General features: G+C 42.7%; 2 protein-coding genes across 3 annotated transcripts in view; one reads left to right on the forward strand and one right to left on the reverse strand.

Moving 5' to 3' along the window:
• clcn6 (chloride channel 6) overlaps positions 1-3,801 on the reverse strand; it is a 35,877-nt gene extending 32,076 nt beyond the window's left edge. The window contains exons 1-2 of the mRNA XM_078425545.1: positions 3,712-3,801; positions 832-891 (exon numbers count right to left, since the gene is read on the reverse strand). Of these exons, the coding sequence (XP_078281671.1) occupies positions 832-891; positions 3,712-3,801 (150 nt within the window). The remainder of the gene's footprint in view (positions 1-831; positions 892-3,711) is intronic.
• Positions 3,802-3,981: 180 nt separating this feature from the next.
• On the forward strand, positions 3,982-15,209 carry mthfr (methylenetetrahydrofolate reductase (NAD(P)H)). 2 transcript variants are annotated; one of them, XM_078425302.1, is made up of 13 exons: positions 3,982-4,792; positions 8,371-8,598; positions 9,862-10,100; positions 10,638-10,748; positions 10,842-11,035; positions 11,195-11,445; positions 11,775-11,909; positions 12,714-12,739; positions 12,857-12,894; positions 13,484-13,666; positions 13,810-13,911; positions 14,121-14,240; positions 14,690-15,209. In XM_078425302.1, exons 2-13 carry the CDS (start codon positions 8,381-8,383, stop codon positions 14,897-14,899), a joined length of 1,827 nt encoding a protein of 608 aa, XP_078281428.1. In that variant the 5' UTR covers positions 3,982-4,792; positions 8,371-8,380; the 3' UTR covers positions 14,900-15,209. The 2 variants fall into 2 exon arrangements, with proteins under 2 accessions (XP_078281428.1, XP_078281427.1); XM_078425301.1 differs by having other exon boundaries at positions 12,714-12,894.
• The last annotated feature ends 823 nt before the right edge of the window (positions 15,210-16,032 follow it).

Consider the following 16,032-nt stretch of genomic DNA (forward strand, 5'->3'; position numbering starts at 1 on the left):
TGATTGTATCAGGTTGAGTTATAATGTTATCCTGCAGCAGACTTCTCCACTGCTACATGTTAAGGATGTACCAATCTATTCTGACTCCCTATTGCTGCTTTTAAAATCACTGCCATTCTGTTGCCCATGTGACTCCCGAAGGTAATGTTCAAGGGAATTTTCAGCAATTATAGACCTGCTGGAGTATGTATCACACACCTGCACTTTACTCATTATAAAGAACTCTCTTTAAAGAAAGTTTCATTGCATACAGGTTACAATAATATACCATGTATTTAACAAGGTGTAACATCCATTCAGGTGAAAACTATTCCTCCGAATGTAAGAAAAAATAATAATTTGAGCAAAGGTGGAGTAATTAAATTATTTAAACAGATGGTCTACTACAGTTCATAAATCTTACCAAAAGACGTCTGTGGCACCAAAGGAATATTCAAGCAGTTTCTCTGCTCAACTCCCAGCTTGTGGAGTGCAGGAAGGAACTGCAGATGCTGGTTTAAACCAAAGATAGGCGCAAAAAGCTGGAGTAACTCAGCGCGTCAAGACTCTTCAGACTCTTCAGGAAGGATCTCAGTCCAAAAAGTCACCTATTCCTTTTCTCCAGAGATGCTGTCTGACCCGCTGAGTTACTCCAGCTTTTTTAGTCTATCCTAGCTTGTGGAGTATGGTTGAGGAAGCTCATTAGAAAGTAAAGAGCAAATGAGGGATGGAGAACAGAACATTGCACCATTGCCTGTTTCACTCCTTCCCTGGAATATTATATGCAGCAGGTGTGCAGTGGACAGGAACAAGTGAAAATTGAATGCACCTTTACACCAGGCTATTGTATACCTCATAATCTTTGCGTGGCAAAATTTCATCCTCTTCCTCATGTCTCTCTCCCAGAATAGTCTGTCACAAAAATAGAATATTGCATTAATTTCAGCTCATTTAGATAAGACAATCAAAAGTCCAAAAGTTGACAAAACTCTTCTCAACCTTAACACAAACAGTTGCAGAGAAACAAGGTTTCACAGAAGAAATCACTCAATGCTGCAGTTGACTGAAATTTGCATGGTGGAAGCTTCTGGGAAGGGTATCTAGGAGTACATAGCACTGAAAAAATTAAGTTAAGGTGGAGATTTGCCATGATCTCAATGAGTAAACTTGAGGACTAAATGGTTCATTCTTCCTGTACCACATAATGTTAACTTCTATCATTATTTATTCCGTTTTTATTGACAATATAAACTAAACTCAAAATGATTACAACTTCATAGTACCCAAACTTCAACTGGTCAAGAATCTCATGAGATTGTGCACTTAGGAAGGGGCAAAGGACAACAATCACTAACTCCTCAACCCCATGGGCTGTCCACCGTCATCTATGCACTGGGGACTAAAACCCTACAATACTACACATCGCCTCAACTTTTGGAAATTGTTGTAATGAGTTACAATTTTCCTGCAATAAATCCATCCCACCAGCAAGTCCAAAAATAATGGAATCATTCAGGCCCAAGAGATAATGTTGAATATCATTTACACATTCTCAGAGTTTCATCGGTGTTACAGTGAAATCATTGGGCAAAGCGAGGCAAGACAAAGCGTAAGGACTAAGCGGGGTGCATATGACCCTTTCAAGATTTCACGATCAATTTATTGTCACATGTACCAATTGAGGTACAGTGAAATTTGAGTTACCCTTTAAGTCTGAACTATTTCAAAATGTATTTCTTATTGCAGCAGAGCTTCAACATTAACTCCACTTTAGCGAGTATATTTAAGGTATTAGTAGAGAATCATTTACCTAAGGTGATCTGGATCTGAAACACAATCTTTGAAAGGCATAACATTTGGAATGAAAAGTTCTTGAACCATAACCTGAGACTAAATACCGAAAGAAGGAAAGTGGGATTCGCCTACATAACTGATTATTAATTGACATAATACACAAAAAGCCAAAAGCCTTCTTGACTCTGACATGACAGTCTGATCTTCACATTCTTTCAATATCCCAAAACCTATTGATCTGGTTTAAACACATCCATCATCTGAACAACCAGAGCCCTCCACAAAGGATTTCCAAACATCGTCTACTCCACCATTCAATCATGGCTGATCTATCTTCCCTCTCAACCCAATTCCCCTGCCTTCTCCCCATAACCCCTGGCACCCATACTAATCAAGAATCTATCAATCTCTGCCTTAAAATATCCATTGACTTGGCCTCCACACCCTTCAGTGGCAATGAATTCCAGATTCACCACTCTGACAAAATCAATTCCTCCTCATCTCCTTTCTAAAGGTACATCCTTTTATTGTGAAGCTGTGGACTCTGGTCCTAGACGCTCCCACTAATGGAAACATCTTTTCCACATCTACTCTATCCAGACCTTTCAATATTCAGTAAGTTTCAATGAGGTTCCCCCTCATCCTTCTAAGCTCCAATGATTACAGGCCTAGTGAAGTTAAAAACTCATCATATGTTAACCCAATCATTCCTGGGATCACTTTCGTAAGCCTCCTCTGGACCTTCTCCAATGCCAGCACATCCTTCCTCAGATATGGTGCGCCGAAGGCTTGAAGGGATATGGGCCTGGCACTGCCAAGTGAGACCAGCTTCATGATGCAAATTGATCAACACGGATGAGTTGGGCCAAAGGGTCTGTTTCTGTGTTCACAAGCAACTACAAATGCTGAATCAAACACAAATTGTTGGAGTAACTCAGTGGTCAGGCAGCATCTCTGGTGAACATGGATAGGCAGCTTACAACCCAGCAGTATGAATATTGACTTCTCTAACTTCAAAGCTTGAAAACTTCAAGCTTTCCCCCCCCCTCTCTCAGTCCCTCCCCCACCCTAGTTCTCTGACTAATTGTACTGTCCTGATTAAATATTACTGATTGTATACCTTGTTGTCACCTTCCCCTCAGCTAACAATGAACCATTCTACATTTCCTTATCATCATTTGTTTTGATTTGTCATTTTTAAACCTTACCATTCCATATCCCTCAACTTCCTCTCCCCCTGATTCTCAGTGATGTTGTCTGTCCCACTGATTACTCCAGCATTAGGGTTGGGTCCCTTTTTCATACTGTGTCTGTTTTGTATAGCTCTATGAATCATGAGAACAACACATACCATCCCACAGAAATCTAATATAGCAGAAAGATTTCTTCAATCTTTATATGGCAACACCTTTACAGTAAGTAAAACATACAATTTGATTATCCCTTGCCCGCAATACAAACTTTGTGAGCTGCATACAAAGTCCTCAAATCCCTTTCAGCACCAGCATCCACTCGCCTTTCAATAAATGTTCTCCTTTTCTGTTCTCGTTACCATTGTGGACAATTTCACACTTCCCTACATTGTATGCCACCTGTCCCCTCTTTTCCCCAGTCATTCTACATCAATTTGCAGCCTTTGAACGCCTGCAATAATCTCCTAGGCTAGCCACAACCTGTGACACAGAAAGGGCCCACTTATTCATTGTAGGACTTTGCAATGAAACGGAAGGGCGAGGAGGGGGACACCCGGTGTGGATGAGGGGAAAACGAGATGCCGACACTCCTGGGAGTTACAGAGCCCGGGGGCGGAGCAGGTGTCACCCCGGTAGCTTCTGCTTTACCCCCAGTGCGGGGATTGCTTTGTGTGAGCCCACTCACACACACATATATCCCATCCCGGTGCCCGCGGCACAGCAGTGACCCTCGACTGCCACTCACCAGCTCCTCCGGGCTGCGGCCCTCTCTCTCCCCACAACAGCAGCGGGAGCAGCAACAGCAGCCCCACGGTACATCACGACCGCTCGCCATCGCCGCCCTCCGAGTGATCCCGCTCACCCCTCCCACGCACACGTGACCGCTCGGACCACCCAAACTGTGGCCACGTGTTCGGAACCGGCCTATCGCGGCGCGGAGGAGGGCCCGGGCGGCGCGTGCCCCCCGCCCCCCGGTCGTCCGTCGGTCTGCGCGCGCGCGCGCGCGAGGGGGTGGGGTGGAGACTGAGGGAGCTCGAGACGCGCGGCGCCGGCTGCAGTCATTCAGTCAGCGAGTGGGTGGGAGCGTCCGCGGCCCGGGTAGGGTGACCCACTAATGGACGGGAGGATCTGAAGGCAGATGATAACTGCTAGCCGGACTGACTGTGATGGGCGGTGGAGTGAATAGTGTGCTGGGTGGCGCAGCGATGATGGAGACCCGGGTTCGATCCTGACCACCACCACCACGGGTTCCGTCTCTGACTGTGTGGAGTTTGCACGTTCTCCCCGTGACCGCGTGGGTTTCCTCCGGGTGCTCCGATTTCCTTCCACATCCCAAAGGTGTGCGGGGTTGGAGGTTAATTTGCCTCTGTAAATTGCCCCCCTAATTTGCAGGGAGTGGATGAGAACGTGGGATAACATCGAACTAGTGTGTGAACGGGTGATCGATGATGGTCAAGGTGGACTTGGTGGGCCGAAGGGCTTGTATCTCTAAACTTATCTAAGAACTCCGAATGAGTTTGCCTTCGAGGCTGTGAAATTTGGCATTCATTATGTAGGCAACTCATTTTAACGCGAGTAACTCAGAGGGTTGTGCAACATCTGGAGAACATGAACAGACGACGGTCGGGTGTCAACTCAGTCTGAAGAAGGGTTGGTCATTTCCCTCCACGGACAGTGCCTGGCCCGCTGCTTTTCTCCAGCACTTCGTGTTTTGTTCGAAAATATGCGCCCCTTCTGAATTGGTTTGAAAGTGGTGATTCAATGGGAAGACGCTGATGGATATCAGAATGTCGTGGAGACTCGAAAACCTTTCAACGATCCCACAGGTAGGTTGGGATGAAGCTTCTAAAATACTGACTCAACTATTGTTTCTAGGTCTGGTTAAGCGCAGTAAACCACCCACACCTGTGCCACACAGATCCCCTAACTCCGACGGTGGAGTGAGTACCCGATTTTTTTCCCCATCGCGACTGAAAAACGTCAAACGACGACGATACCGACTTGGATACTTGTGAAACGATCGGACGAGTGAGTTGTACACAGCAGAGAAGGCTGAAGTGGAGTATTTTGGCGGGAAGCATTATGGAAAGAATGTTTCATGGAATCAAGAACGCAATTCGTGGAAAAGAAGATTTGGTTTCTTTAGAAAGTGACAAGGCAATCCTTCTTCAGTCTGAAGAAGGGTCTCGACCCGAAACGTCACCCATTCCTTCTCTCCCGAGATGCTGCCTGACCTGCTGAGTTACTCCAGCATTTTGTGAATAAGGCAATCCTCTCGGCTGTTGAGAATGAACGTGGGATTTGGGGGTTTATGAAATAGCCATAAAGACAAAGGGGAGAAAGGCCGTGGAAGGGTGTATATACACTATAGACCACCATAGTGTGTATTTCACAAAATGTTGGAGTAACTCAGCAGGTCAGGCAGCATCTCAGGAGAGAAGGAATGGGTGACGTTTCGGGTCGAGACCCTTCAGTCTGAAGAAGGTATTTATTTCACAAAATGCCGGAGAAACTCAGCAGGTCAGGCAGCGTCTCAGGAGAGAAGGAATGGGTGACGTTTCGGGTCGAGACCCTTCTTCAGACTGAAGGGTCTCGACCCGAAACGTCACCCATTCCTTCTCTCCTGAGATGCTGCCTGACCTGCTGAGTTACTCCAACATTTTGTGAAATAAATACCTTCGATTTGTACCAGCATCTGCAGTTATTTTCTTATACTATAGTGTGTGTGTGTATATACACACTATACCAGGTGCGAAGGTTCTGGTTGATTACTACGCAAACACCCCTCATACGTGGTTATAACGCGTAGGTGGAGTGAGTAGAGTAGCGATTAAATTTTGAGGTGGGCCTTTTTGACCAAGTTGAGGAGATCTAGTTGCTCAATCCCCTTTTTAAATGACTGAACATCGGCAGTGTTGGGTGGTAACATATTCCAACGAATATGTTACCACACGAAGAACTTGAAATAAACACGAAGGTAAGAAATGCACGGGATAGCCCAAATATATTTAAAAAAATTAAAGACCCAGAAGACTGCAGATATTGGAATCTTGAGCAAAACACAAAGTGCTGGAGTAACTCAAAGGGTCAGGCAGCATATGTAGAGGGCTGAATCTAAAGACGCGTCCCACCCCGAAACATTGTCTATTTCCTCCACACGTGCTGCCTGACCTGCTGAGTTCCTCCAACATTTTGTGGTTTGCACGAAGTTAACTCCGTTTTTTCCACAGCTGTTTTCTGACAAGCTGAGTGTTGAAACAACATTTCGTGTTTCAGTTCCAGATTCCCAGAATCTACACTTTTTTTCACATGCCCTGTCAAGCCTGTTCCCCAATTCGGAAGATGGTGTCCTAAGTCCACTTTGCTCTCTACTTTCTCCCATATCCCTGGATATTTCAGAAATCTGTTGATTTTATAATTTCTACCCTTGAAGAGCTTTGAATCCTTAGCTATTGGGTACATTAAAAAAAATCAACAAATCACAACTATCTTGACTGGAGGAATATCTCATCAGCATTCCTGAATTTTTGAGACCCTCACCCCCCTCCCCCCCCCCCCCCAAACGTCTGACACTGTGCCATTGGTCTGCAAATAGAACACCACCCACTCTGTCAAACATTTCAATAAGGCTGATTCTTAACTCCAGAGAGTAGAAACTCTCTACTCAGTATCCTTAGGACAACCTCTAAACACAAATCACTCCAGTGAATGTAAGTAAAGAAGTAAAAACTGCACACTATATTCTGTTGATTGGAGTAAAGAAAGATTGGTTGTGGGATAAATTGACAAAGGTGTTTAAAATGTGATTTAAAAAAAACAAAAAACACACTTTTGTGTTTATTCAATGAATTGTTTTGTGTTGTTAAAATCTCTTTTATTGTGGAGATGGTTTTCAGTTACTGTAATATGATTCAGACCTCCTTTTGGTGCTCTCACCAGCTGGTGATCAAAATTGTGAATGTCTGTGACTTCAGTCTTTGAAATTGGATGCCTTGAGTTCAGCTTGCCATTCATTCACCAGCATGTCAGTTGCATTCCAGTCATGAGAGTTGGGTTTCCAACTGCCTCTGAATCTGCAGTGGGAGAGTCTGTAGTTAGTTGTGTTGTGAAGAGAACCACATTTTACTTTTACGGAACTCCAATTAGGTTCTAATTGGGAAAGCAGAGTGAAAAGAAAGCCAAAAGGAAAGAGTGAGAGAGGGTAGAGACAGATGGGGAGGCTGCAATTGATTTTACTCGCATGATGTGCTGATTTTGACCCTGCCAATTTTTCAATTGTAAAAACAAAACTTGGGGACATACGATTCCAAAGGATGACTTAAGGAGTGTGTGTGGGTGTCATCGGAGAAGAGAAGGGAAGAGACTTGCATGGAGATGAGGATTGAGGCTACTGGATAGAGTGAGGATGAAGCTTCAAAGGGAACTGGGTGAGTATCATTGGAGCGGGAGAATCGGGCTGGATGTTGGTGTGCTGTGGGGCTGAGGTCAGTGGGGTCGAGGAAAAACGATGACGTTTGCAGTGTTGGTCTCTTTCCTGAGACTGTTCTTTTGTTGTGTGGATGTTATTTGAAAAGGTATCGATGGTGGCATCGGACTGGGATCTGACTAAATGGCTGGCAGTGATTGCGATTATTGAACCACAACCCTAATCCCAACTCGCAGGTCTTCCCCTTTACTACCCGCCACCCATCCCCATTCCAGTCTCCCGTTGAAGTTATAGGGAGGAACAGATATGAGTTGAAGTTGTGATTCAGCCTTGATTCCATCAAAAGTCTGAATTTACTTGAGAAATTAATTAGCTTACTGTTCAAAAAAAGTGGCAATTGCATCACATTCGGTTTGAAAATTCAAGGTTCTTCCTTTAAATAGCAACATAATTCAGTTGGTTATCATATGTAAGATCTGCCACCAATTGAATAGTTTTGAGGATTCTGGGGCATCTGAGAGTCACATTTACCTGGTGGAAATATGTGATGTGAGGGAGTAAAATGGTGACATGTATTTTGCTATCATAGGTGACATGTATTTTGGTGACATGTATTTTCCCAGCAGAGATACCTTTTAGCACCTGGCAGTGAGAAGAGATTCTGTTGGGACAACTACACCTTTGACTATAACTCTTCAAAGTAGGCAAGTGTATTAGAGATAGTCTTAATTTCTCAGTTGATCAAGAATAACCAGTTAAAGATTAGGGGAGAGTTAAAATTTTCCTGGCTGATTCTTGGCTTGGACCACTGTGGATTAGAAGTAGGGAATATGCCAGGTACAGAGTCACTTAGTCCTTGAATGACCCTTTGCCAATTACCAAACAAGTTGTGTACTAATGCACCATTTCATTCTGCAACCTATTGTATGAGAGTAGAAGTTCCAATTAATTAAGGAACTGGATTATTATTTTTTGCAGATAACTAGTGATGCTGATCGAAGGATGTAAAGGCATGGGGCGAGTGTCCAAATCTGATGAGGGTTCCAGAGATGGTTCGAGGGGAAGTTCATGCAGTTCAACTCCTCCGGCTGACACCGATCGACTCAAGGATAAAATGCGCCGCCGTATTGAATCAAGAGACATCTGGTTCTCCCTGGAGTTTTTCCCTCCAAAAACGGCAGATGCTGCTGTTAATCTGGTCTCCAGGTGAGGTTGATCATGACTTGGTATGTTAAAGCCTAAGAGAAGAATTGGCTTGTTGATGAATCCAACTAATTTATTTATTTATGGAATATGGGTATCATTAACCATCCCAGTTTCTTTGTCCATCCCTAAATGGTCTCAAGGTGCAGATTCATTGTGCATTGGACATGTACAGTTAAATGGCAGAGAACTCGGGACTGTTGATGTGCAGAGGGATCTTGGTGTGCAAGTTCAGCTCCCAAGAAAAATACATTACAAGTGAATAGGGTCATGAAGAAGGTATTTGATGTGCTTGCCTTCATAGGCCAAGGCATTGAGTATAAGATTTGAGATGTCATTCTGCAGCTGTACAGACATTGGTCAGGCTGCACATGGGGTGCTGGGTACTTTTCAGGTTGCTGTACTATTCGAAAGAAGTGGTAGCATTAAACAGTGCAGAAGAGATTCACTAGGTTATAATAATAATAATAATAAGCATTTATTTTATATAGTGCCTTTCCAGAAGCTCAAAGCGCTTTACAAAAACAATCATAACATAAAAACAAACAGACAAACTATCCTAACGGAGAAGCGGCGAATAAACAGCGCCAGCGTCCTCTCACGCCAGGGTCCGGCAGTAGACAACAAAAAAACACAGGACACACAGATACAATTTTTACACAAACAGCCATCACAGTGATTGCTCTAGGCACACCCTCACTGTGATGGAAGGCAAAGAAAAGTTTTATCTTCTCCTCATTCTTCTCCCGTGGTGCCACGAGGTGATCGAGGCTCCCAACTTTTTGAAGCCCCCACCGGGCGATGGAAAGTCCCAGGGCCAAGCCGAGCAGGCCGATGAAGGTCCTGAGCCCCCACCGGGCGATGGAAAGTCCCAGGGCCGAGCAGGCCGATGAAGGTCCTGAGCCCCCACCGGGCGATGGAAAGTGATGCTTGGAATGGAGGGCTTTAAGTAGGGAGAGATTGGATATGCTGAGTTTATTCTCACGAACATGGGAAGCAGGGACAGCCTTAGATGTTTATATAATTGAGGGGCATAAATTGGAGAGATAGTCGGAAACATCACAATTGAACAAATTTTTACTTTGAGACTGGGATTATTTTTTTAATTACTTGATAACTATTGAGTGCAACCATCCCATTTTTACCAAGCCCCGATGCAGATCAGTTTACTGTACAGATGAATGATTCTCCTGCATCATCAGATGATCCATACTTGGGATTTTGTAATAGATTCTGTTTTCTAACTTGTTGACTGTGCTTGGTTAGGTTTGACCACATGGCTGTTGGTGGGCCACTCTTCATTGATGTCACCTGGCACCCTGCTGGGGACCCAGGTGGCGATAAAGAGACATCTTCTATGACCATTGCCAGTACAGCAGTAAATTATTGTGGCCTAGAGACACTGTTGCACTTAACCTGCTGTAACCAAACCAAGGATCAGATCACACAGCACCTGAAGAAGGCTCGTAACCTTGGACTGAAGAACATACTTGCACTTCGTGGTGGTAAGATATTGAACAATGTCCTGCTTTTCACTTTTTCTATAATTCATTTCCCCCTCCTCTTGTCACCCACCCCACCTTCCAGCCACGTAACAGCGCTCAAGGCTAGTGTGAGGGCATGAATCCAGCCTGTCTTCTATTGTCTACGTTAATTCTAATGTCTATGGATATAGCAAAGGTGATTGTCGAAAGAAACTCAGACTTGCATTCTGTGGCATTATCCATATGTTATCTTTTCATTTTCTTCAATCTGTGAGGTATAGTTGTTTTTCTATTGGACCTGCTAGACAAATAACATTGGAGAGAGGAAGGGCAACTATAGACCCCATTAATGTGAAATATTTATCACCTTCCTGTAAACAATACCATCACAGTTAAACACTGTTAGCTGCAGAGTTGGCCCTGTGTTAAATAATTTAAATATGATGCAGTCTATTCTGCATTTTTCCACATTGACAATGAAAGGTAGGAATGAAAACCCAAAGTTCTGAGTTAATGGGATGTATGAGTCAGTCACACATGCTGTTTTGCATTCTCTAGATCCCCTGGGTGATGACTGGAAGACTGAAGAAGAAGGATTTAATTATGCTAGTGACTTGGTCAAACACATTCGCTGCGAGTTTAATGACTATTTCGACATCTGCGTGGCTGGTAAACTAAGCTCTGCAAATCAAGTTTTTTTGTATCTCCCTCTTGATGTCTGTCTTGACGCAAGATGCTGATTTAAATTTTGTTTCCTTGTAGGTTACCCAACTGGGCACCCTGAGTGCAGCAGTTATAAGGAGGATCTCAGACACCTGAAAGCAAAGACAGATGCTGGCTCAGACTTTATCATCACTCAACTATTCTTCAAACCTGAGACCTTCCTAAAGTTTTATACGGACTGCCGTGCAATAGGAATTACTTGCCCCATTCTGCCTGGGATATTTCCCATTCAGGTATAGAGGTCCTAGTCTGTTTGGAGCTGTGCCTTTGGTGATATACCTTGAGATCCCAGAACAGTAACATCACCCAGTTTGCTGTAGTGCAGTACAATGCTTCTTGTGCTGGTACAACTGCTGCTATTAATCTCATTCTTCTTCTACCTTGTGTGACAGAGTCATGACTCACTGCGACAACTGGCCAAACTCTCCAAGCTGCAGGTTCCACAGGAAATCAAAGATGTCATTGACCCAATCAAGGATAATGATGATGTTATTAGAAACTATGGTATTGACTTGGCCACTGATATGTGCAGGGTTCTACTGAAGTCGGGGTTGGTGCCGGGGCTCCATTTCTACACCCTGAACCGTGAGGTGGCTACTGTCGAGATTTTGAAACGACTCGGACTGTGGACTGAGGACCCTAGGTGGGCTTCAACAAACAATTTAGTCACGCACTTGATTCCTACGACTCGCCGCACTTAGGTTTAATGGCCCAACTACACAATTTGCTAAATATTACTTAAATTCTACGTGTACCTGCTGTCCCTGGTTTATTAACTTGCCTTATTGATGAAGGATACCAATATTTATTTTCTCTGTAAAGAGATTATTGTTTTACTATGCTGGTGCTGTAATTGTGCTTGGAAGATTTCAGGAACTTTTTGGATATTTCTCAGCTTTGGACCATTTTTTAAAAGGCTCATGGCATAAATTGTGTGCAAACGTTTTAATTGTTAACTCTTTGCTTTCGTAGGCGAGTGTTGCCATGGATCGTCAGTGCCAATCCAAAGCGAAAGATTGAGGATGTCCGGCCAATATTTTGGGCTTCGAGGCAGAAGAGTTATATCTACAGAACACAGGACTGGGATGAATTTCCAAATGGAAGATGGTATAATCATAAATCATTACTGCACTATTTTGACTGAACGACTCAAGGAAATTTACATTTGTAATTATTTGACATTATACCAATGTTGGATTTTGTCAGTGGTGTATATGGAACATTCTCACTGTGTCAAAATGACCTGATGTTTAAAAAAAAGCACTTGGGAATGCAGTTCTCAATTCAATCCTTCCAAGTTTGGGTTGTGTCATGATTGAGTATGATGAGCTGGAATGCCAGATTAAACTGCTTGTGGATATAGGTCATAGCATCATACACCATGGAAACAAACCATTTGGCCCAACTTGTCCATATTTATCCAAATGTCTTTTAAACATTGTTATTATATCTTCCTCAACTACTTCTTCTGGCAGCTCACTCCATACACCCACCACCTACCTGTATGGAAAAGTTGCCCCTCAGATTCCTATTAACTCTTTCCCCTCTCCCCTTAAACCCATGCCCACTCGCTCTTGATTCCCCTACCCTGGACTCTGCATTCACCCTATCTATTCTCACCCCTAATCCTCCTGTGCTCCAAGGAATAAAGTCCTAGCCTGTCCAACCTCTCTCTGCAGCTCAGGCTGTTGAGTCTTTCATTTTAATTTTTAAGAGGATGAGTATGGATTGCATTGTGGAACTCTCACATATGTTAGTTTATTGAACAGCCCTGCCACCAATGTGGAGCACTTAATTTCCTGAGGAAACAATTGTACGGAAGATATTTACTGATGAAATCAACTCAATTGGTGGCTTTGCTTTAACTATGTTGCTTAGTGTCAATGTGGTATGTTTTTTATTATATTTCAGGGGGAATTCATCATCTCCTGCATTTGGTGAGTTGAATGATTACTATCTTTTCTATCTGAAGAATAAATGTCCCAAGGAGGACCTGCTGAAGATGTGGGGGGAAGAACTGGTAGACAAAAATAGCGTCTTTGATGTCTTCACAGCATATATTACTGGGCAGCCCAACAGCAATGGGATAAAGGTAATATAACGATAAGGACCAAATAAAAACAACCCAAAAGATTTATGACAATAACAGTTTTGTGATTAATTCCTAAGACAAGAGCTAAATTATAAATCCTGTAGGAGTTTCTGGAAACAGTATTTTTAAACTAAATGTATAATTGAATGATGTCTTTATTTTAAATCGAATAAACATCTTGCGGAAAGCTGGGTGTATGAGTTATTTTGTCACTGATTGAGACAAGGGGTTTTCTGCTAGCAGTTTACTAAATTTGACTAGAACATGACTTTATGTAACAAATACAAATGCACAAAATCTTAGATTCTGGAACCCAGAGGCAATTATTTCCACTGATCATATTTCAAAAAGAGTGCAGTAACAATCATTCATGAGAGATGTACTCAGGTTCAGTTTTCACTTTCATTCTTCCCTTTTCCCTCAATATCTACTCTCTCCCAGTAACATGGCAGCTGAGATTTCATATGTAGCTATTTAACTTGTCCAATTAAAGTAAGACTGGCAATCTTCCATCTTAGAGACTCATGGGTCAAACAGTCAAGCCAGTTCTTAAATATAAATAAAACTCTATTTCTGGTTTGTATTTCAGGTGACCTGTATGCCCTGGAACGATGATGCCCTGGCACCAGAAACCTCCTTGATGAAAGATGAACTGGAGAAGGTGAACCAAATGGGAATTCTCACCATAAACTCCCAGCCCAACATTAATGCTAAACCATCAACTGACCCCATAGTGGGCTGGGGGCCTGAGGGGGGCTATGTATTTCAGAAGGTAAGATTCCAATGACACTAAGAATAAAGAGATCCATTTGAGATTTCAAAAGTTCTTGATTTAGAAATATGACCATGTGAAGATAGACCATGACCATAGTTGCCTTTTTTACCTTTGCTTTAATCTTGTTATTCCTACTTTAGGCCTATCTTGAGTTTTTTACTGCCTCTGAAAATATATCTACTCTGCTCAAAGTTCTGAAGAAATATGAAATGCGTGTGAACTACCAGATTGTGAATGTGAAGGTAAGGAGTTATTAGTCATGGACTGGGTCACAAGTACATGAACACCAAAGAAACAAATTGATAACGTCCAATTCATGGGGTAACATTATGCTGATTTCCAAACATGTTCAGATGTAGTATTCTATCCAACCTGACATGGCTAATTATGACTACAGCTGTTTTTTGTCAGATTTGTCATCTTACCTTGTACCATTTGTAACCTTTTGTAGGGCGAGAATATAAATAATGCATTCAATCTGCAACCAATTGCGGTTACATGGGGTATCTTTCCAGGACGTGAGATAATTCAGCCCACAGTGGTCGATCCTATCAGCTTCATGTACTGGAAGGTAATGAAAATCGAACTTTGTGAAGAATCTAATAAAACACCTGGTTGCTTTGTAAAGAACTGACCATATATAAATTTCATGTCCTTTCGCTGCAATTGGCCACAGCCTGTTATTTTGTACATGTGTGACAGTTCTCAATACAATGCTCTGGGATTTATGACTTGGGGTCCTGACCTGAAATGTTGTATATCCATTCCCTACACAGGTGCTGCTTGACCTACTGAGTTCCTCCAGCACTTTGTGCTTTGCTTGTTATTTTGAGTGGTTAACAAAACAGAAATATGGCATAACCCCCTTCCATTTGGATAATCAATAATATTCTTTAGCTAGCAAAAAAGGATAAATATTTTTGACTCTAGAGAAGGGAAAAGTCTGTTTGAGGTGGAAGAGAAGCAATTGATAGCATTGGTAACATTGTGATTTTGGTAACATTGTGATTTTGTTTTTAGGATGAAGCCTTTGCCCTGTGGATTGAACAATGGGGGAAATTGTATCCAACTGGCTCTCGCTCTCAACAGATAATTCAAGATATTCACGAACAGTATTACCTAGTCAATCTTGTGGATAATGACTTTCCACTTGAGAACTGTCTCTGGCAGGTTATTGATGACCTCTTTAAGTTAAAGGCATCAGAACAGACTCGTGGTTCTCCAGCTTGAGACATGCCAGTGGAGTTAAGTGGTCTCAATGTCCATGATAACTTGCAATCTCAAATAGGCGTTAAATGCTGATGTGCCCATGGAGTCTACATGAGAGCAACACCACATCTCAGCCCGCGGTTTGCAAATCAAGATGTTCCTGAACTGAGCAGAATGGATTTCTAAGTGTTTGATGCTGTGTTTGATGCTAGTATAATCAGAGCAGGCAATTGTTGTGTAGGAAAAAAACTGCAGATGCTGGTTAAAATCGAAGGTAGACACAAAGCTGGAGTGACTCAGTGGGTCAGGCAGCAGCTCGGGAGAGAAGGAATGGGTGACGTTTCAGGTTGAGACCCTTCAGCCTGAAAAAGGGTCTTGACCCGAAACGTCACCCATTCCTTCTCTCCCGAGATGCTGCCTGACCCGCTGAGTTACTACAGCTTTTTGGAGGTAATTGTTGTAGCTTGTTTACATCCCCTTACCACTTTGTGCATGTGTAACACTTGTTGCATTGTGTAGTGATTGAGATCCTAACCAAAAATCTCATTCCAAGAGTAAGTAGTGTGGATTGGGTAAATTACATTTCCACAGTGGAGTGGAGTGTCACAGGTAATAGGGTTATGTAACCAACATCACCTGGACCCTTGCCATTCAGCAATGACTCTGAACCAATTTTGTTGTCTCACTATAAACCCATATTGCAATGTTCAGTGGTGAGATCAGAGAGGTTTATGGAGCAAAGATGTTTACAAGTCTAACCAACTGAATTGATAGCTTACAATTTAGACCTGCCGCCAGCTGTTCTGTTGAATAATTCTGCTCTCTTCCTGTTTTCATGTTTTTTAAAATATTTGCTGGAAGACAGATGCTTTTCCTGGACTGTGCAATGAACATGTCTTGATATAATCTAGGTATTAAAATAACCCTGAACCCATGTTTAAACTTAGTTTAGAAACTGGCTTAAACTGTCTTGTTTTAGATTCTACCATTGTGGAAAGCCCTATTGCTAGCTACTGCGTTGCAGTATATTTATATAACTGGGAATCAGTGATGTTACAGGGTCCTAGCATAAGTGTGGCAGTAAAGCTGCCAAATGTCCCTCTTTATAGATTCCATCAATCCCATGTGCAGGATCTATTGAAATAATCTGAGCA

This window comes from Rhinoraja longicauda, chromosome 30 (genome assembly GCF_053455715.1).
Source record: "Rhinoraja longicauda isolate Sanriku21f chromosome 30, sRhiLon1.1, whole genome shotgun sequence".
NCBI lineage: Eukaryota > Metazoa > Chordata > Chondrichthyes > Rajiformes > Arhynchobatidae > Rhinoraja > Rhinoraja longicauda.